Below are 15955 nucleotides of genomic sequence, written 5' to 3'. Positions count from 1 at the left end.
TAGGTCCTCTTGTCTTCTACCTCTGTATTCTGTCCTCAAGTTTCTTTCCTACTCCTGTAGTTTCATTTATTAGCAATGAGTCTCTTACACACACACACGCACACTTTGAACATTCCTCATCAGAAATCTGAAGTGTCCAAACGTTTTTGAGGGCCAACATGACGCCACAAGTAGAAAATTCCACACCTGACCTCATGTGATGGGTTCGCAGTGAAAACTTAGGTGCACCACACACACAGTTTGTTCAGTATTCACAAAGGAAAAGAGACCCCCCAGCCCCCTTCAGCTTCAGTGTATCTTTTCGGCACATGTCCAGATTCCCCATATGAGTATGCCCACAAAGGACAATAAAATGGCAGGTTTCAGGCCATACATGACAATAGCATGTTCCCCATGATACCCTGTGCAGGGCCAAGACCTGCATGCATTACTCACTGTGGCTTTTTTTTTCTTATTCTCTGCTCCGTGCTGTAAAGTTAATGTTTGAACATGTCAGAAAGGTCTGCAGCTACCCCTGTAGATAAGAGTGATAAGAAACAGGAACAATTTATGTTGATCTGTAGCACAGAAAGTAAAGCTGTTAGAGAAACAGGATGGTGGTGTTAAGTGTGAAATGTCTTACAGAAGAGTATAGTGTTGAAGTGGCCATCATATATGACCTGAAGAAACAGAAGGCTAAGTTCTATGCTCAAAGTAATAAATACACATAAATGGAAAATAGAAAAACATAGCATAAAGCTAAAAGTGAAGATCTCAATTGTGTATTAAAAGAGTGGATCATGTCAGTGTCACAGTGAATACTTGCCACTTAATGGGAAGTTGATCATGAAAACAAGCAAAACTCTATCACAATGAACTGAAAATTGAAAAAAACTGTGAATATTCAGCAGGCTGGTTGCCGACATTTAGGAACAGACACAGCTTTAAATTTTAAAGATTTGTGGTGATAGAGTATCTGCTTACTATGAGGCAGCAGAGAAATTTATTGACGAGTATGTCAAGGTCATCACTGATGAAAATCTGACACCAGAACCAAGTCTGTAATGCTGATGAAACATCACCGTTTTGGCATTATTGCCCTAGAAAGACACGGACTACAGACAATGAGGCAGCCCCTACAGGAAATAAGGGTGCCAAGGACAGAATAACTGTACTGAGATGTGCTAATGCAACAGGCATGCGTAAATGTAAAATTGCTGTGATAAGCAAAAGCTTGCATCCTCCCTGTTTTCAATTCACTGAGTGAATTTCCTACTTGTTCATTATGCTAACAAAAAGACATGGATCACCAGGTGATTGCTTCTCAGCAGCATATAAATTCAGAGTCAGGAACGATGGTGATGCTAAGCAGCTGCAGATTGTCCACGTGGGTGGCTGAGATAGTGGCACCTTTGCTTTCTGATTGTTCCCTGTACACTAACTTTGTTTCATTCACAGAATTATTTAAGATGTTGTATAAAGTTACTTTCAGGACTCTCTATAAGTATATATGAATCATAAATAAATTTCATGTTTAGACTTCGGTCCCATTTCCAAGATAACTCATTATATATATTCCAGTATTCTGAAATAAAAAAAATAATAATCAGAACTCCAAAACCCTTTTTGTCCCAAGCATTTTGGATAAAGAATAGTCAACCTGCATATGTATGTGTATGTAAAGGTCTATATATATATATATATATATATGTATGTATGTGTGTGTGTGTGTGTATATGTTTGTATGTGTGTGTATATATATGTAGGTAAGTGGGTAAGAAGGCAGATTGACATCCCAGACTTTTATTCTAGAGCTTCAAACCCATATTTTCATTTGCCAAATGTGTCTCTAATTCATTATGTCCAAAACCAAACTCATGATTTTTTCCCCATCCCATCTTGGTCCTTTTCCAGTGTTCTCAGTCTGTGCAGAAGACTCCCCATCCAACTAGCGATGCATTCCAGAACCCAGAAGCCATCTTCCTCACCCCCTTCTCCTCTTTGTATCTAGCCCATCATCAGATCATGTTGATTTTATCTCCTACATGTCTTCCAGTTTTGTTTTACTTCTCTGCTTTGGTACCCCTTTCCCCCAATCCTGAGTCATCATCACTTACCTGGACCACTGTAGTAGCCACCTGGCTTGCCTAGCCACATTCACTCTTGCCCTGTTTGGCCTTTCTTCAGTCACCATTGCAAGAATGATCTTTGGTGAAACTGAAATCTGATCATGTTATGCTGCTGTACAGAGCCCTTCAGTGTCTTCCTCTTACAACTAGATAAAACACAAGATCCTTTACATCCTGAACCATTTGAGTTGGTTCACTTTCTCCCTCCTTCTCAAGCCTTATGTTGGTGCAGTGCTCACCCTTGTTTCCTTTGCCAAGCCACATGGTTGTCTTCCAGTCACTCATTCTTGGTGGCCTCTTCCTCCTCATTATTATCATCAATCATGATCATGATCATTATTGCTTTTACACAAGACACTCTCCCCAGCTTGTTCTCAGAGCTTGTTTTAGACACCACCTCCCTTGAAGATATCCTTCTCTAGCTTCCCCTATAATAAACCCTTATCACTGTTGCTCTTTGAGCCCAGGACACAGTTCTCCTTCAGTTGCAGCTTTGCATTTATTTGTGGAATTATTTCATTATTTGATTATTTCTCTTTCTGACATTTTTTAAAGCTCTGTAAAGGCAAAGCGTACATCTAACTTGCTCAACTCTGTATCCCCCATGTTTATCATAGTGACTGGCATACAGTAAGTGTTCATTAAGTATTTGCTAAATGAATAAATAGTGGCATCATGTAAAAATGAAGCAAATTTTTAAATTCACCAGGTTTGTTGAGTACAGGTGCTTAGAAGAAGAAAGGGAAGGAAACCAGCCTTAATGGACCCCTTTTTACATGCCAGACAGTTGACTCAATCATTATCTAGATGGAAGCAGTGAGTTGTCGTGGATAGTTTTGCTTTCTTTTATAACTCCTTAAAGGACTTTTTATGTGTATTTCATGCAAATAACCTGGGTGGCAAGATTATTTTCAATGATTTAATACAATTTGAAATATGTCTCTGCAATTCGATTCTATTTTTTCATTAACATATTTTAGCAATTTTCAACTTGCATGGCTAGGCATTTGATTAACAGGAAAAAAAAAGAAGAATTGGAGATGTAATTAACACCTGGAATGTGATTGCTTTATTAATCTCTAATGTAACTTTAACAGCATTAAATATACATATATCCTAGATGTGGCTGCTTAGCTTTTGGCTTTCTATGCGGCACACTGCTCTGAGTCCTAGTCGTAAAAGGCATGGGAAACACCGTTTTTAATCATGGTAATGGTGCCTTGCCATAATTGGAAAACATACAAATGCAATTTTACATCACAGGGATAAGCAAATTGTAGAGTGAATAATATCTGCTGCTGCCCTACTAGGGCTCCTAAAACTGTCTTTTCCTCCTTGTCATAGTGACTTCGTTTCTGCTAAATAATGACAACCACTAAAACCAACCCATATCAGTTGCTCCCTATGGTTGTGATTTAAACCTGTTAGGTTTTAACCATATTGAATTTGAAACTCCCTTGAGCTGTCCAAAATGATACATCGAATAGGCAGGTGGATATGCTGGCCTGAGCTCCAGAATAGATACCTGGTATAATGATGTTTCCTGCAGGGCCCAGGTGAAGATATTACCCAAGCAAGAGGCTAGTGACTGTGGTCAACCAGAGGTCACCTGTGCAAAGGAGGCAACCCTCAGCAGCCCAGGGATTTTTGCCAAGTACAAACAAAGATCTACTGATAGCATATCTTAGGAATTTTGAAGGAATGCTAGAAAGGTGCCCAGACTTTTATGTGAACTCTCCAGACTTTTAACTCTTGCCAACTAAAGATTTTGTTTTTGAAACATGACAGGGAAGACTAAAAACACATCTATAGGCTGAAGTTTTTCCTCTGGCCACCAGTTTGTGACCTCTGGTCTAAACTCTCATCCTTGTTCTCTGGTCTTCACAGTCTATTTCACCTATCCAGTATCGATTCTGTTTCAAACATCCTGAACTTTGGATGGACATGACTCTCTCCTCTGTCCTGAACATAGCAGGCCATTCTCCTGTCTATGGCTTCGACTCTCCCTGCAGTTACCCCACATGGAACACTTCCTCTTGCCCTCTGGTTATCCAGTGAGACCCAGCTTAGGTCCTTGGTGCAGAAGCCTGTCCCCAGCTACTCTGGGCTACACTCGTCGCTTAATCACACACTCAGCTAAGTGTGCTAGACACTTAAGCACTCACATGTCATTCTTCATGGTTGACTGTCAGTACATGTGTTTTATCTTCACTGATGCCCTGAGGCATTGTAGACTCTCATACATGGATGGGGCCATACACATAGCCCCTCATACATGGATGGGAGTTCAGAAGAGACAGTGAACCTCTTCTGCAACATCGTTTCTCTTACATGCCTCTGGTGACAAGGAGCTCACAGCCCTGCAGGCACCTGTGCCTGCTTTAGACAGCTGTGACCCTCGAATGGGTTTGTTTGCTTCATCAAGCTGAAATTTGCCTCTTCCCATGCTTTTGTTTTCCTTGGGTATTTCCTTTGAATTCTTTTGCCCCTTGTACAGTTGTTTTCTCAATAAGAAAGACTCTCATCAATCAAAAGGACCCTTTCTTGTGTGTCTGATGTGGAATTTTAATAGGGTTTTGACAAGAAGCAGTGTTTTTATTTGGAAATAGATCTTAAATTTACACAAGTTCTTTCCCGTCAAATTCTGAGGGAGATTTTAGTGATAGTTATCTATACTATGCCAGTTCCATTATGTTTTCTTTTGAAAGCACTTTTCTTTTGAGATTTCTTTTATCAGCATCAATAAACATTCCTAAAGTTGTGACCATATGCTTTGCTTGATATTACCTCTCTTTGGAGAACTGGTTTATTTTTTCTTCCCGACAATCAAACGTCTAATTGTATGTCTGTTAAGTTTTAAATCTCATACTATGTTGTAATGCTTAAATTCATCACTTCTGCTGGATATTATGGATATAAGGATATTATGTGTGTTGTGACACTCAGCTGTAAAAATAAAGGTATTTGCAGATTTGAAATTGTCTTAAGTAAGCAGACTTTTGAGACTAAAACTTTCCCTTATTATTTTATATTACACTGGAAATTACATTTCAACCGTAGAATTCCATTTTATTATATTGGCAACTGACCACACTGTTTACTGTAAATTCATTACTGTTTTTGTATGTTCTCAGGTGCTGTGATTCTCTTGGGAAGAACCAATATGTTTCGCTTTAACCATCCAAAGGAAGCTGCCAAGCTCAGGGAGAAGAGGAAGGTGAGGGACACGGCGTCTCTAGGAGGGAACCACTGATCGGATGTGGGGATGAGTGGGTGGTGGTCTCTCTGGTCCCAACGTTTTGACTTTCTGGGGTGCAGAACCACTGGAAAAGTAGTTCTGTGATCTGGATTGATTCTAGGGAGATTGTTTCCCAGCAGATGATTGGCTGATGAAGTAAGAGAGCAAGCAAGTAAATTCTAGAGCAGACAAGGAGAAACTGCCCCTCCTAGATCCTTCTCTTCAGCCTTCCACCCTTCCCACCAAGGAATTGGGCATCATTTTGCATTAGGTGGAAAGTGACTTTCTCTAATCAGCATCTCTTAGGAATTAACCCAAAATTGGAATCACATTAATCCAAAATCAGCCACAGTAAACAGATTTTTCATTGAGGTGGGAAGCAAGAGCAGGGGTGGGTTTAGGACAACTGGGCAAGACTTTGGTTTGGTTGGAAGGGGATGTCTAAAGGGCAGTTTAAGTGCTGATGGGGAAGGGAGCTGAGGACCAGAGAAAGAAGCAAAGAAATCTGTTCAGAGACATCATGGCTGGTCCTTAGACTGAAGAAGATAATAAAGGCTACAGCTAACATTTCTATGAGCCAGAAATGGTGCTAAACTTGTGCATATATTCTGTCACTTTATCTGTGCAGCAGCCATTAATACCCCCATGCTGTCACCCCCCCGGTCAAGGTGAGAAACAGACCAAGAGCAACTCTCCCTAACTTGTTCCATAGCCAGCAAGTGGGGAGCCTTGGCTGCAGTACTGACTTGAATACCAGAAGCATTTGCCCTTGACCACTGGTTACCCAGCCTCTCATTTCTGTCTCCTTTATAAGGGATGCCCAAGGTTGCCAGTGCCCTAGATGGAAAATAACAAGAAAGCTGCAGACCTCACCCTTCTCCTGGGTGGCTTTTTCCAGCCAGTGGAGCCTCTTATCTGCTGCAGCCCAGGGTCTCCCTAGAGGGTCCTTTTTGGTACACAGGTTCAGAGGAACAGAGGGAAAAAACATGTTTGCCAGTAACTTCTCATGGAAGCAAAATAGGTCAAGCTCGCTCTTTTGGTCTCCCTTCACCTCTCCTGCCTTCATCTTTATCGCTCCCTAAGTGTGAGTGGATATCGCTGATTATAGGAGACTGCTGCCTGCCAGGTAATGGAGGATGACAAAGATATTGTAACCCCTTTCCTTGACTTTAACTGGCAAGATATTGTAACCCCTTTCCTTGACTTTAACTTCCACAGACCAACTGGGTTATGGAATTCCTGATGAATTTCCCCAGCCCTAGAAGGCCAAGGTCCTACTGTACTTAGCAGAAGGCTTGGGTTTGAAATGTATCAGGGTCTTTTTTTTTTTTTTTTTAGACGGAGTCTTGCTCTGTCGCCCAGGCTGGAGTGCAGTGGCCGGATCTCGGCTCACTGCAAGCTTCGCCTCCTGGGTTTACGCCATTCTCCTGCCTCAGCCTCCCAAGTAGCTGGGACTACAGGCGCCCGCCACCTCACCCGGCTAGTTTTTTGTATTTTTTAGTAGAGACAGGGTTTCACCGTGTTAGCCAGGATGGTCTCAATCTCCTGACCTCGTGATCCGCCCGTCTCGGCCTCCCAAAGTGCTGGGATTACAGGCTTGAGCCACTGCGCCCGGCCGCATCAGGGTCTTGTTGCCCTGATCTGCTTTCCTCAGATAGATCAGTTAATTGTGGTGTGTGTTAAGTAGGAGCATGTGTACCTCATTGTCTCTCACATGTTGGAAGCAATGAGTCCAGAGCAGTGACCTTTTCTTCTCTGCTAAGGTAACCACTCTGCCCTGTGTCTGCCCTTAGAGTGGCCTTCTGTCCTCCTTCAGCTTGTCCATGACCGACCTCTCGAAGTCCCGTGAGAACCTGTCTGCAGTCATGTTGTATAACCCCGGGTGAGTGAACAGCAGCATCTCCTTCCCTGTGATGATCACTTTTGCATTTATTGTGCCAACTCCATTATAGTCACAAGATTAAAATAAAACTTCTGCAACGGCGCCTCCTTATCAAATCAGCCGCCGTCATTTTCCGAGTTCCTTTCCAGCCCTTACTATATATGTGCATAATTTTACTTAGTTATAATCACAACATAAACAGTTTGCGTTTTCTGATTTTTCGCTTAACAGCATAATAAGCATTAGTAAGGGTTGTTACAAGCTTCATTATCATTTTCATAACTGTCTAATATTTTAGAGTTGGCACTTTGATTACTCAGTGCATGATCCCTTTGGCTTACGCACTTTTATCTTATTTTATAAATTATTTGTAATAACAGAGGCCGCCTGATTCTTAGGCCATCCAGTAGAGCAGGAAATTATCTTTACTACTTCAAACACTAGGGGACTACTGAGAGCACAAATGAGAATGTTTTAAATGGACTTAGTGGCTGGGTGACCTTGGACAGTCAGCTTAACTCACGTCCTTAGTGACTTCATCAATAAAATGACAGTGATAACGAAAATGCCTAAAAACAGGGAACTTTGAGGGCCCTTTTTGGTTGTGTGAGGTTCCATAGTTTTATCTTTCCTACCAGGATAATCTCATGTAAAATAATGGAGGTAAATCAAATGACTGAATAAGTGAGCGAAAAGTAACAAGAACAACATTGTCTAGAACTGTCATTTATTTAGTAGTTACTGTATGCCAGGCACTATGCTAAGAACCTTGATCTTTTAATTCTCACAAACCTATTTCCATTTTACATATGGGGAAATGTTTATACATTTGCTCTCCATCAGTTTCACAGTCAGAACTGAGGCATGCATCCAGGTCTATCTGATTCCATCACCCGTGCTTTGACTCTGCTACCTCCTGCCTTACTGCAGTTAGGAGACTGGTTCCATTTTCCATTACTCCCTCACCCTCAACCCTGAGATTTCTCGCAAACATCGAGCCATGTGCTGAAAGCCATTCACTCCTTCAGCCCAAGCCAGTGTTCTGGTTTGTGGAAAGCAGACACCTGCAAGTAATTTCTTCAGTGTCATAGGAGGGATCTTTGATCACATTTCTGGATTCCTTATTTTATGGGCCAGCAAGCTGAAGCCCAAATCCAACACCTGCCTGAACTTGAGAAAAAAGCCAGGTAGTACAGCCCTGTGGCTGTGGACTCCTGGGCGCCCCCCGCTTTCCAGGATTTCTGGAAGCACCAGCAGTTGACTCCCTTGTGTCAGCCTTTGTCTTTCCCATTTGATCTTTCCATTTTGTTACATGGTCATTGAGCAAAGTTGTGCTCATTAAATAATTCTGTCCTGAAATCAGCCGTGTCAGTCAGACGTCTGAAACGGGAGAATACTCTCAGAGCAACTAAATGATAAGTACTTCGGAAGGCACGTTTTGTTGTAGGTCTTTAACAGCAGTTTTAGCAGTTGCCTTTTATTGTGACTGAGATGGAATTGCTCATGTTTAAGTTTAATATAATACACAGATCTTTAGTGTTAATTTCAGCTTAAATGGTGTGATCTTGTCTCTTAGATATTGTTTGTCTAGTTAAATTGTCCTATGATATGAAGAATGCTGGCTTGGATGTGTCTCCTGGCCCAGGACCCAGTTAGTTAATCCTGGAATCCAGATACAACCGTTATTATCCTCTACAGTGGTGGTGCCTTTTAATCTGAAACCATTTGCTAATGTAATATGGCTATTGAATGTCTTTGGAAACCAAAACGTGATCTTCAGTCAGCCTTTCCTTTGCCACAGGCCCCTCTTTGCCTTGCATGTACACATGGGATGGAAGTCTTTCTTTTTTCTTCCTAAAACTTGGGAGAAAGTGTAGCTCTCTTAAAAGTAATGTCATTTTTTGTTTTTAGATTTAAGTTCAAATAGTTTTTTTTCAGTGTTTACAAAATGCAGGTCAAAGTGTACCAGTTTTCATCCTCAAAACTCCTCAATGACTTTCCATGATCTAAAAAATAAAGTTCCAGCCTGTACCATGTCACTTGGGCTGTCCACTGTCTATGCTCGTCTCCGGGCCTCTCTCCAGGTGTTCTGAGCTCCAGCTTCCCACTGTTGTTTTTATTGGTCAGTTACAGGTGGACAAGCTTGTGCTTCTGGGGCTTTTCCTTTGCTAGCTCCAGAGACTAGGATACATTTTTGCCTGGCTACCTACTCATCCTCCAGGGCATAGTACAGACTATCTCTGCTGTGGAAGCGATTCCTGACTTTTCTTCCCCACAACCAAAAATCAGTGTCCCCTCTTCACTGTACATTACTCCATTTCTTCCCTCCTTATTTTGTCTTCTTTGTAACATACACTCATCTATCAACAAATCCTCTCTGAATGCCTTGTATGAACCAGTCAGGGTTCTAGGACAGGGGCACCATTGCCAGTAATCCCGAGAAGGTCAGCTTGCATGCTTGTTGGAGGAGAGATACAATCAACAGATAATTTAAAAATAAATCCAGAAAGTGAAAATGAAATCAAATGTCTTAGGACACTGTTTGATCAGGTGTGGCTGCCTGAAGAAGGGATGTTTGGTCTGAGACTCACATGGAGAGAAAACGACACTCATAAAACAGAAAGGGGGAGAATGGAAAGCATTGAGACAGAAAGAGAAAGCAAGTGTGATGGCTTCAAAATGAGAAGTGAAGAGAGGGCCAGAGTAGATGGAATATAGTAAGCAAGAAGAGTGGTACAAGTGAGGGTGGGGAGGTCAAGGGCCAGCTAATGTAGGGCCATGCAGGCAATTGGAAGGCGTTTGACTGTTTTTTAAGAGAGCTGGCAAACCACTAGAATGATTTAAGCAAGGGAGTAACCTGAAGATGTACTTAATACAAATATTAGGATGTACGCCATTTGGAGAATGTGGCATAGAAGCAGGAGACCATTTAGAAAAAGCTATTTCCTTGGTCCAAGTGAAAGGTAATCGTGGCTTGGATCTGCACTTTAGCCGTAGAGGTGGAGCAACGTGGAATCAAGGAATTAAGAGTGACTCCCAGGATTCAGGCTTCAACAGCTGCTACAGGTGGCACACTCTTCCCTGAGATGGGGGAGCCAGGGAGGGCAGGCCTAGGCTAGCAGTCGAGTAAGAATTCTGCTTATGTATATTTCCTGTTAGGATGGAAGCTTTTTAAGGTCAGGGGCCTTGTGTTACTCTTTTCTGTATAAGATGTCATTCACATAACATGCTTAATAAAAATTGTGTAAACAGATTAAGAATAAAATTTTAGTAAGTCACATGAGTCCCTTTGGGAAAGGCTTTTAAAATTTCTTTGGGCATGGATGTTCCAAATACTGGAACGAGACATATTATGCAGAGGAATGTGGTTTTGTGGCTAATCTGTCTGCCTAATCCCAGGGGATACTGCAGTTACTTGAATAATCTCAAAATCATGTTCAGGATCTTTAAGCCATAGGTGGGGAGAAGGCCTCGTCTTGAAATGAAGAACTAGGCCAAGGCAGTCAGAAAATTCAGGAGAAGCAATCTGTTTTGGACGGAATTACAGTTGGTTCTGGATGCATCTGACGCTGCCATTATGCAGCCTGTTCACCTGACTTCAAGTGCACATGCTACCCCTTGCATTACTCATTGACACAAATGCAAATAAAAGTTACTTAATACTTCATCATTCTTTCTTTCTCTCTGGTTCCCAGACCCCTTCAACTTGCCACCTGCTGTAGAAAGTAATTGCCCATGAATTTTAGGTGCCTGAGGGGTGGGTTTCTAGGGCCCAGTCTTCAGTTAACATTCTTCTCCGTGGTAATGACTTTTAAGTGTACAGTTCAGTAGTGTGAAGTACGTTGACATTACTGTGCAACCAGTTTCATCTTGCAAAACTAAAACTCTGTACTCATTAAATATAACTTCCATTCCCTCCTTCCCCCAAACTCCTGACAATCAGCGCTCAACTTTTGTCTCCATGAATTTAACCACTTTAGGTACCTCATGTGAGTAGACTCTTACAGTGTGTGTCCTCTTCTCACTGGCATATTTCACTTAGCATAATGTCTTTAGTTAAGGTTCATCCACAATAGAGCATGTGTCAGAATTTCCTTTCTTTTTATGACCAAATAGTATTCCATTGTATGGATAATACCACATTTTGTTTATCCATTCATCTGTTGATGGACTCTTTGATTGTTTTCACCTTTTGGCTATTGTGAATAATGCTGCTATGAACATAGGTGTCCAACTATCTGTCTGAGTCCTTGTTTTCAACTCTTGTGAGTGCACACCCAGAAGTGGAACTGCTGGATCATATGGTAGCCCTATTTTTAATTTTCAAGGAACGGCTATGCTGTTTTCTACAACAGCTGCACCATTTTGCATTCCCACCAACAGGGCCCAGGGGTTCCAGTTTCTCCATATCCTCACCAGCATTTGTGATTTTCTGTTTTTATAGTACACATCAAAATGTGTATGAGGCAGTATCTTATTGTATTCTTTTCATCTTTATTTTCTTCTGTTTTCTCAAGTGTCCCACGTTGAAAATGGTATCTAAAAATATAGAAAGAAAATCTCAAAATGTAGTTCCCCCAGTAAGTATACTAAATAAATGATTAACGTAAATCTATCCTGGATGGATTTCCTGATGATTACATGACCTCTCTCATGTTCTGCCAAGTTCAGTTCAACTAGCTCATTTGCATGTTTCTCAAAACCCAGTCAGTCCAAGGAGTGCCTGTAGCTAGGAAGAAGCATGATCATTCATCCTTGTATTGAAAGGCATTGCTCTGACTTCTCAGGAACTGGCTGGGCAGCACAAGTCCTGGAGAAGCTCACAAGGATCCTAGAGGTGAGGGCCTGAACTGAGGCAGCAGTGGGAGGAACCTAGAAGGGTGAGCTGCAGAGATAGTCAGGGCAGGAAGTCCTGAGGTTTGGATGATGAATTGGATATGGGATATAATGAAGGAAAAGATGTTGACTTGCAGTTTCTGGCTTCAGTAACTGGTTGGGTGCTACATGCCACTCAGCTGAAACAGAAATATGGCAGGAGGAGGAGTAGGTTGTCAAGAGGAAGGAGGATAATGAGTACAACCTTGAAAAACTAGGCCCTGGGCCTTGAACTTTCTCCTGTAAGTGACTGTGACTCCGTCAGCGATCAGACACCCCATGGAAAAAGCTCGGGTTTGTGTGGCCTGTCAAAGGCGGTATTTCTCCACTTGGAGGATGAAGGCAGAGCCCCGTGTTGAATAAAATAGATGTTCACAGCCCTGCCATTTTACCTCATTCATTCAGTGGTGCTTGAGGGCCCATCATTTGTCCAGCCCTGTGCTGGGGCTTGAGTGATTGAGACAGACCGAGGCTCAGTCATCTCGGAGCATGATTTAGTGAACAGGGAAGACACTTGTAAAGCCTGTCAGAAATCAGGACGGTGGTAGTATTATCTTTGCACATGCCAGACTTGGATGAGTTTGAAGGTCTTTAAATTAGGGAAAGCTGCACATGTCACCCCAGACCCATGCTCCCAATGCATCCTATCTCATTTTAAGTCACCTCCTAGGGCACCTACGTAGTCACCAAGCCCTGTGAGCAGTCTCGTAGCTTCAGCAGGTGACTAAGCCCTGCCGAGAAGTACGGAGTCTGGAGACCCTTAACCCCATATTTGCCCTATCACCTCTCCAGGACAAGTTTTAACAGGAGTCAAAAGCGTTGATGGCACCTCCTACTCAAACAGACTTGTTTGAGAGCTTTCTTCTGCTCTTTATTACTTTCCGCCCTCTTAGGCCAAACTAGCTGCTGACCCTCTTAATTGTTGTGTAATACAAAGCAGGTGCTTATTAAATGTTTGCTTCCCTGCCCGCCCCAACATGCACAAACACACGCGCCTCCTGGCCTCCTCCTTCTCTGTGCTAAGCCCTCATGCTGGCTTCTGCCTAACAATGCTGGGCCTCCCCTCCCTTGCCCAGGTCCCTCTGCAGCCACCTGCTTTCCTGTAGGTTGAGTCATCACCCACTCTATCCCTTGGGAATTTTTTTCCTTCCCTAATTGGCTCCACGTCGGTACGTTGTCTTCCTAGCACTCTTCCTCTTGTTGCCCCCACCTTCAGCAAGTATATAGGGATCTTTCACTCTAGGAAATCTTGTTGCCCATCACTACCAAAGAACATGTAGGACAGATTTTTTTTTTTTTTCCTTAAATGGACAATGGGGTCAATACATGAGGAGCAGCAAATGTTGCAGAGCTCTGATTGGCATGGTTCCCACTGTGATTCCTGACTTTCTCTATCTGATGGCACAGGGAAGACTTTTGGGCCTGCCCCTGGAGTCCTGTCCCTGCCGTGAACCTGAGGAAGGAGCTCACCACACCTCCTTAGCCCTTCCTGGTCACCCCCTCCTCCTCTTCTCAGCATCCGGCCTGGCCCCTCAGTACCTACCAGGTGGTGACTTCCAAGCATCAACCTGATCATCTCTGACTTTGTTCTCCAATGTTATTTTCAGTCACTTTCCACCCCGAACTTTATCCTGTGATTTACGTGGGTCACACCTCTCTGCAGGCCTCTGCATCTGTAACACTGTCTGTGACTCCTTCCCCTTCTTCTTCCCTTGGCCAGTCATCTTCCTCTTTTAAGCTGAGCATAGAGTCATATCCTCAGGAAGCTTTCTGTGCATTTCCAGTTGGAGCTAAGTGCTTCCTGTGTATCCTCTCGCAGGCATTTTGGGCATTCGTGTGTCTTAGCTCTTTCCAAATTCGTTCATTTGATGTTTGTGTATTTAATTGATTTAGGCTTCTTGAGGGCAGGCACTGTGCCTCATTTATCTTGGAATCTCCAGAAGACCCCACAGAGTGGGCACCTCACAAATGTTCATTGAGCTTGTAGGTTTTGGCCAGCAGATGTGCTCTCAGCGCAAAGGATGTGTCTGCCCTCTCACAGGTTTGCCCAGGTCTTTTGTTCGTGGTCCCTGTGCAGTTTCCTATCTCCACATTACTTGGCCCCTATCTTTGTGAGTCTCTCACCCACACAGATGTGTTTCTACACATTTGGTGGCGTTACAATGACCATACCTCTTGGTTTCTTTGGTATTGTGTAGACCTGAGTGTGTTCTTTGCAACTGACTGAAAAATTGCTGCGTGGTACTCAGTTTTTCCCAGAACAGAGCTCTCCAAAAGAATGACTGGTTTGCAAATTATTGTATCCAGTAAGCGCCAAGTTATCTTCAGAGCAGTGTGAATTTTGTCTTTGTTCAGCAGGCCATCTACTAATTTTCCAAACAGCCCATGTCTAAAAAAAAATACCCTATGCTCTGAATTATAGTAAGATTTGCAGTTTTAAAAGCAAAGTTCTTGTTCCCCAAGAACATTATATCAGCCTGACTGGGCACATAGAGTTGGAACATAGTTTGGGAAATTACTGCTGGCCCACACCTCAAGCTCCCTGGAAGCCGTGATTTGTACGCACACATGCGTGATACTTGGTGCCAGAGACTTTTTGGATTAGGCAGAGAAGCCTGGTGACTTCCTTTGGGAGTTAGCTCCACGTTGGAGAGGTGCCCAGCCAGGGTCTTTGCCAGGAGATAATTTTCCTGCAGGGGAAACATTCCTCCTCAGCTGGTGCAGCGTCTTTCAGAAGAAACCAAGCCGACTGCTCGGGCCTCCTCTGCCTTGCTTTGAGACTGCAAACAGGCGGCTCATTTGGCAAGCTGCAGAAGCTTTCACAGCTTCTTCAGAGTGCTCAAAGCAAAATTAGATAACTTCCAAGCTCATTTCAGTCTTGAAAATAAAATAATTTTTCACTGGCGCATTAGCCTCCTCTGAGCACTAACCAGTGGTGAGCCCATTTAAATGGATGTATTTGAATAATTAAATTCTAAAGAGGAGAAACACCTAGCTTTCAAACCCAGTTAAACTAAAAAATATCAAAAATCAGATCAAACCTGTATCTGGTGAGCCATTGGAGGAGCATCATCCAAGGAGTGCAGCAACCTGAGGGGGTTTGGTTAGCATCAGGGCCAGTGCAGACCCCGCAGCCACGGAAGACCCCTAACTCAGAGGATGGTCTGAAGTTACCGATGATCGGGGAAGAAGGTGGATGAGTAATACTTAAATGTACTTTTTACTTTAATGTGTTCATTATGGGAAATTGAGAAATCACAAGCAAAAAAAAAGAAGTGACTGCAGTTAACATGTTACTGTACCTTCCAGCCTAGACCCCTGTTTCTTCCATTGTCCATCTTTGTCTCTGCCTCTCCTTGTGTAGATGTACACACACATTTATGTATGTGCACACATTTATATATATACATTTATATTTTATATCTTGTGCCAAGATGGATTAATGTTGGACTTGCAAGTTTTTTGCACTTATTATTTTTTCTTTCATAAATTCTTTCACATTATTTTAATGTCCATATGATATTCCATTGTATGACTATTCCCTACCTCAGCGCTCTCCAGCCTTTTTGGCCCCGTGGACCAAGTTTCGTGGAAGATGGTTTTTCCAGGGACAGGGACAGAGGAGGGGGATGGATGGTTTCGGGATCAAACCCTTCTACTTCAGATAATTAGGTGAGTCTCGTAAGGAGCGCACAACCTAGATCGCTCGTGTGCACAGTTCATGATAGGGTTCGCGCTCCTGTGCAAATCGAATGCTGGTATCAGTCCGCAGCCTGGGGATTGGGGACCCCTTCCATACCTTATTTAACTTCTATTGGTAGGCATTTTGTTATCTCATTTTTAACTATCACA

General features: G+C 42.7%; 1 protein-coding gene across 7 annotated transcripts in view; it reads left to right on the top strand.

The window, feature by feature from the left end:
• Positions 1–15955, top strand: part of LOC105486875 (kinesin family member 16B) — a 310777-nt gene that overhangs the window by 167055 nt on the left and 127767 nt on the right. For all 7 annotated transcript variants that reach the window (XM_011749957.3, XM_011749955.3, XM_011749956.3 and 4 more), the window contains exons 16-17: positions 5243–5325; positions 7140–7228. In XM_011749957.3, the coding sequence (XP_011748259.2) occupies positions 5243–5325; positions 7140–7228 (172 nt within the window). The remainder of the gene's footprint in view (positions 1–5242; positions 5326–7139; positions 7229–15955) is intronic.

The sequence above is a fragment of the Macaca nemestrina genome, chromosome 15, assembly GCF_043159975.1.
Source record: "Macaca nemestrina isolate mMacNem1 chromosome 15, mMacNem.hap1, whole genome shotgun sequence".
NCBI lineage: Eukaryota > Metazoa > Chordata > Mammalia > Primates > Cercopithecidae > Macaca > Macaca nemestrina.
Note: the sequence above shows the minus strand (reverse complement) of the source record. Positions and strands in the feature narration are given on the sequence as shown.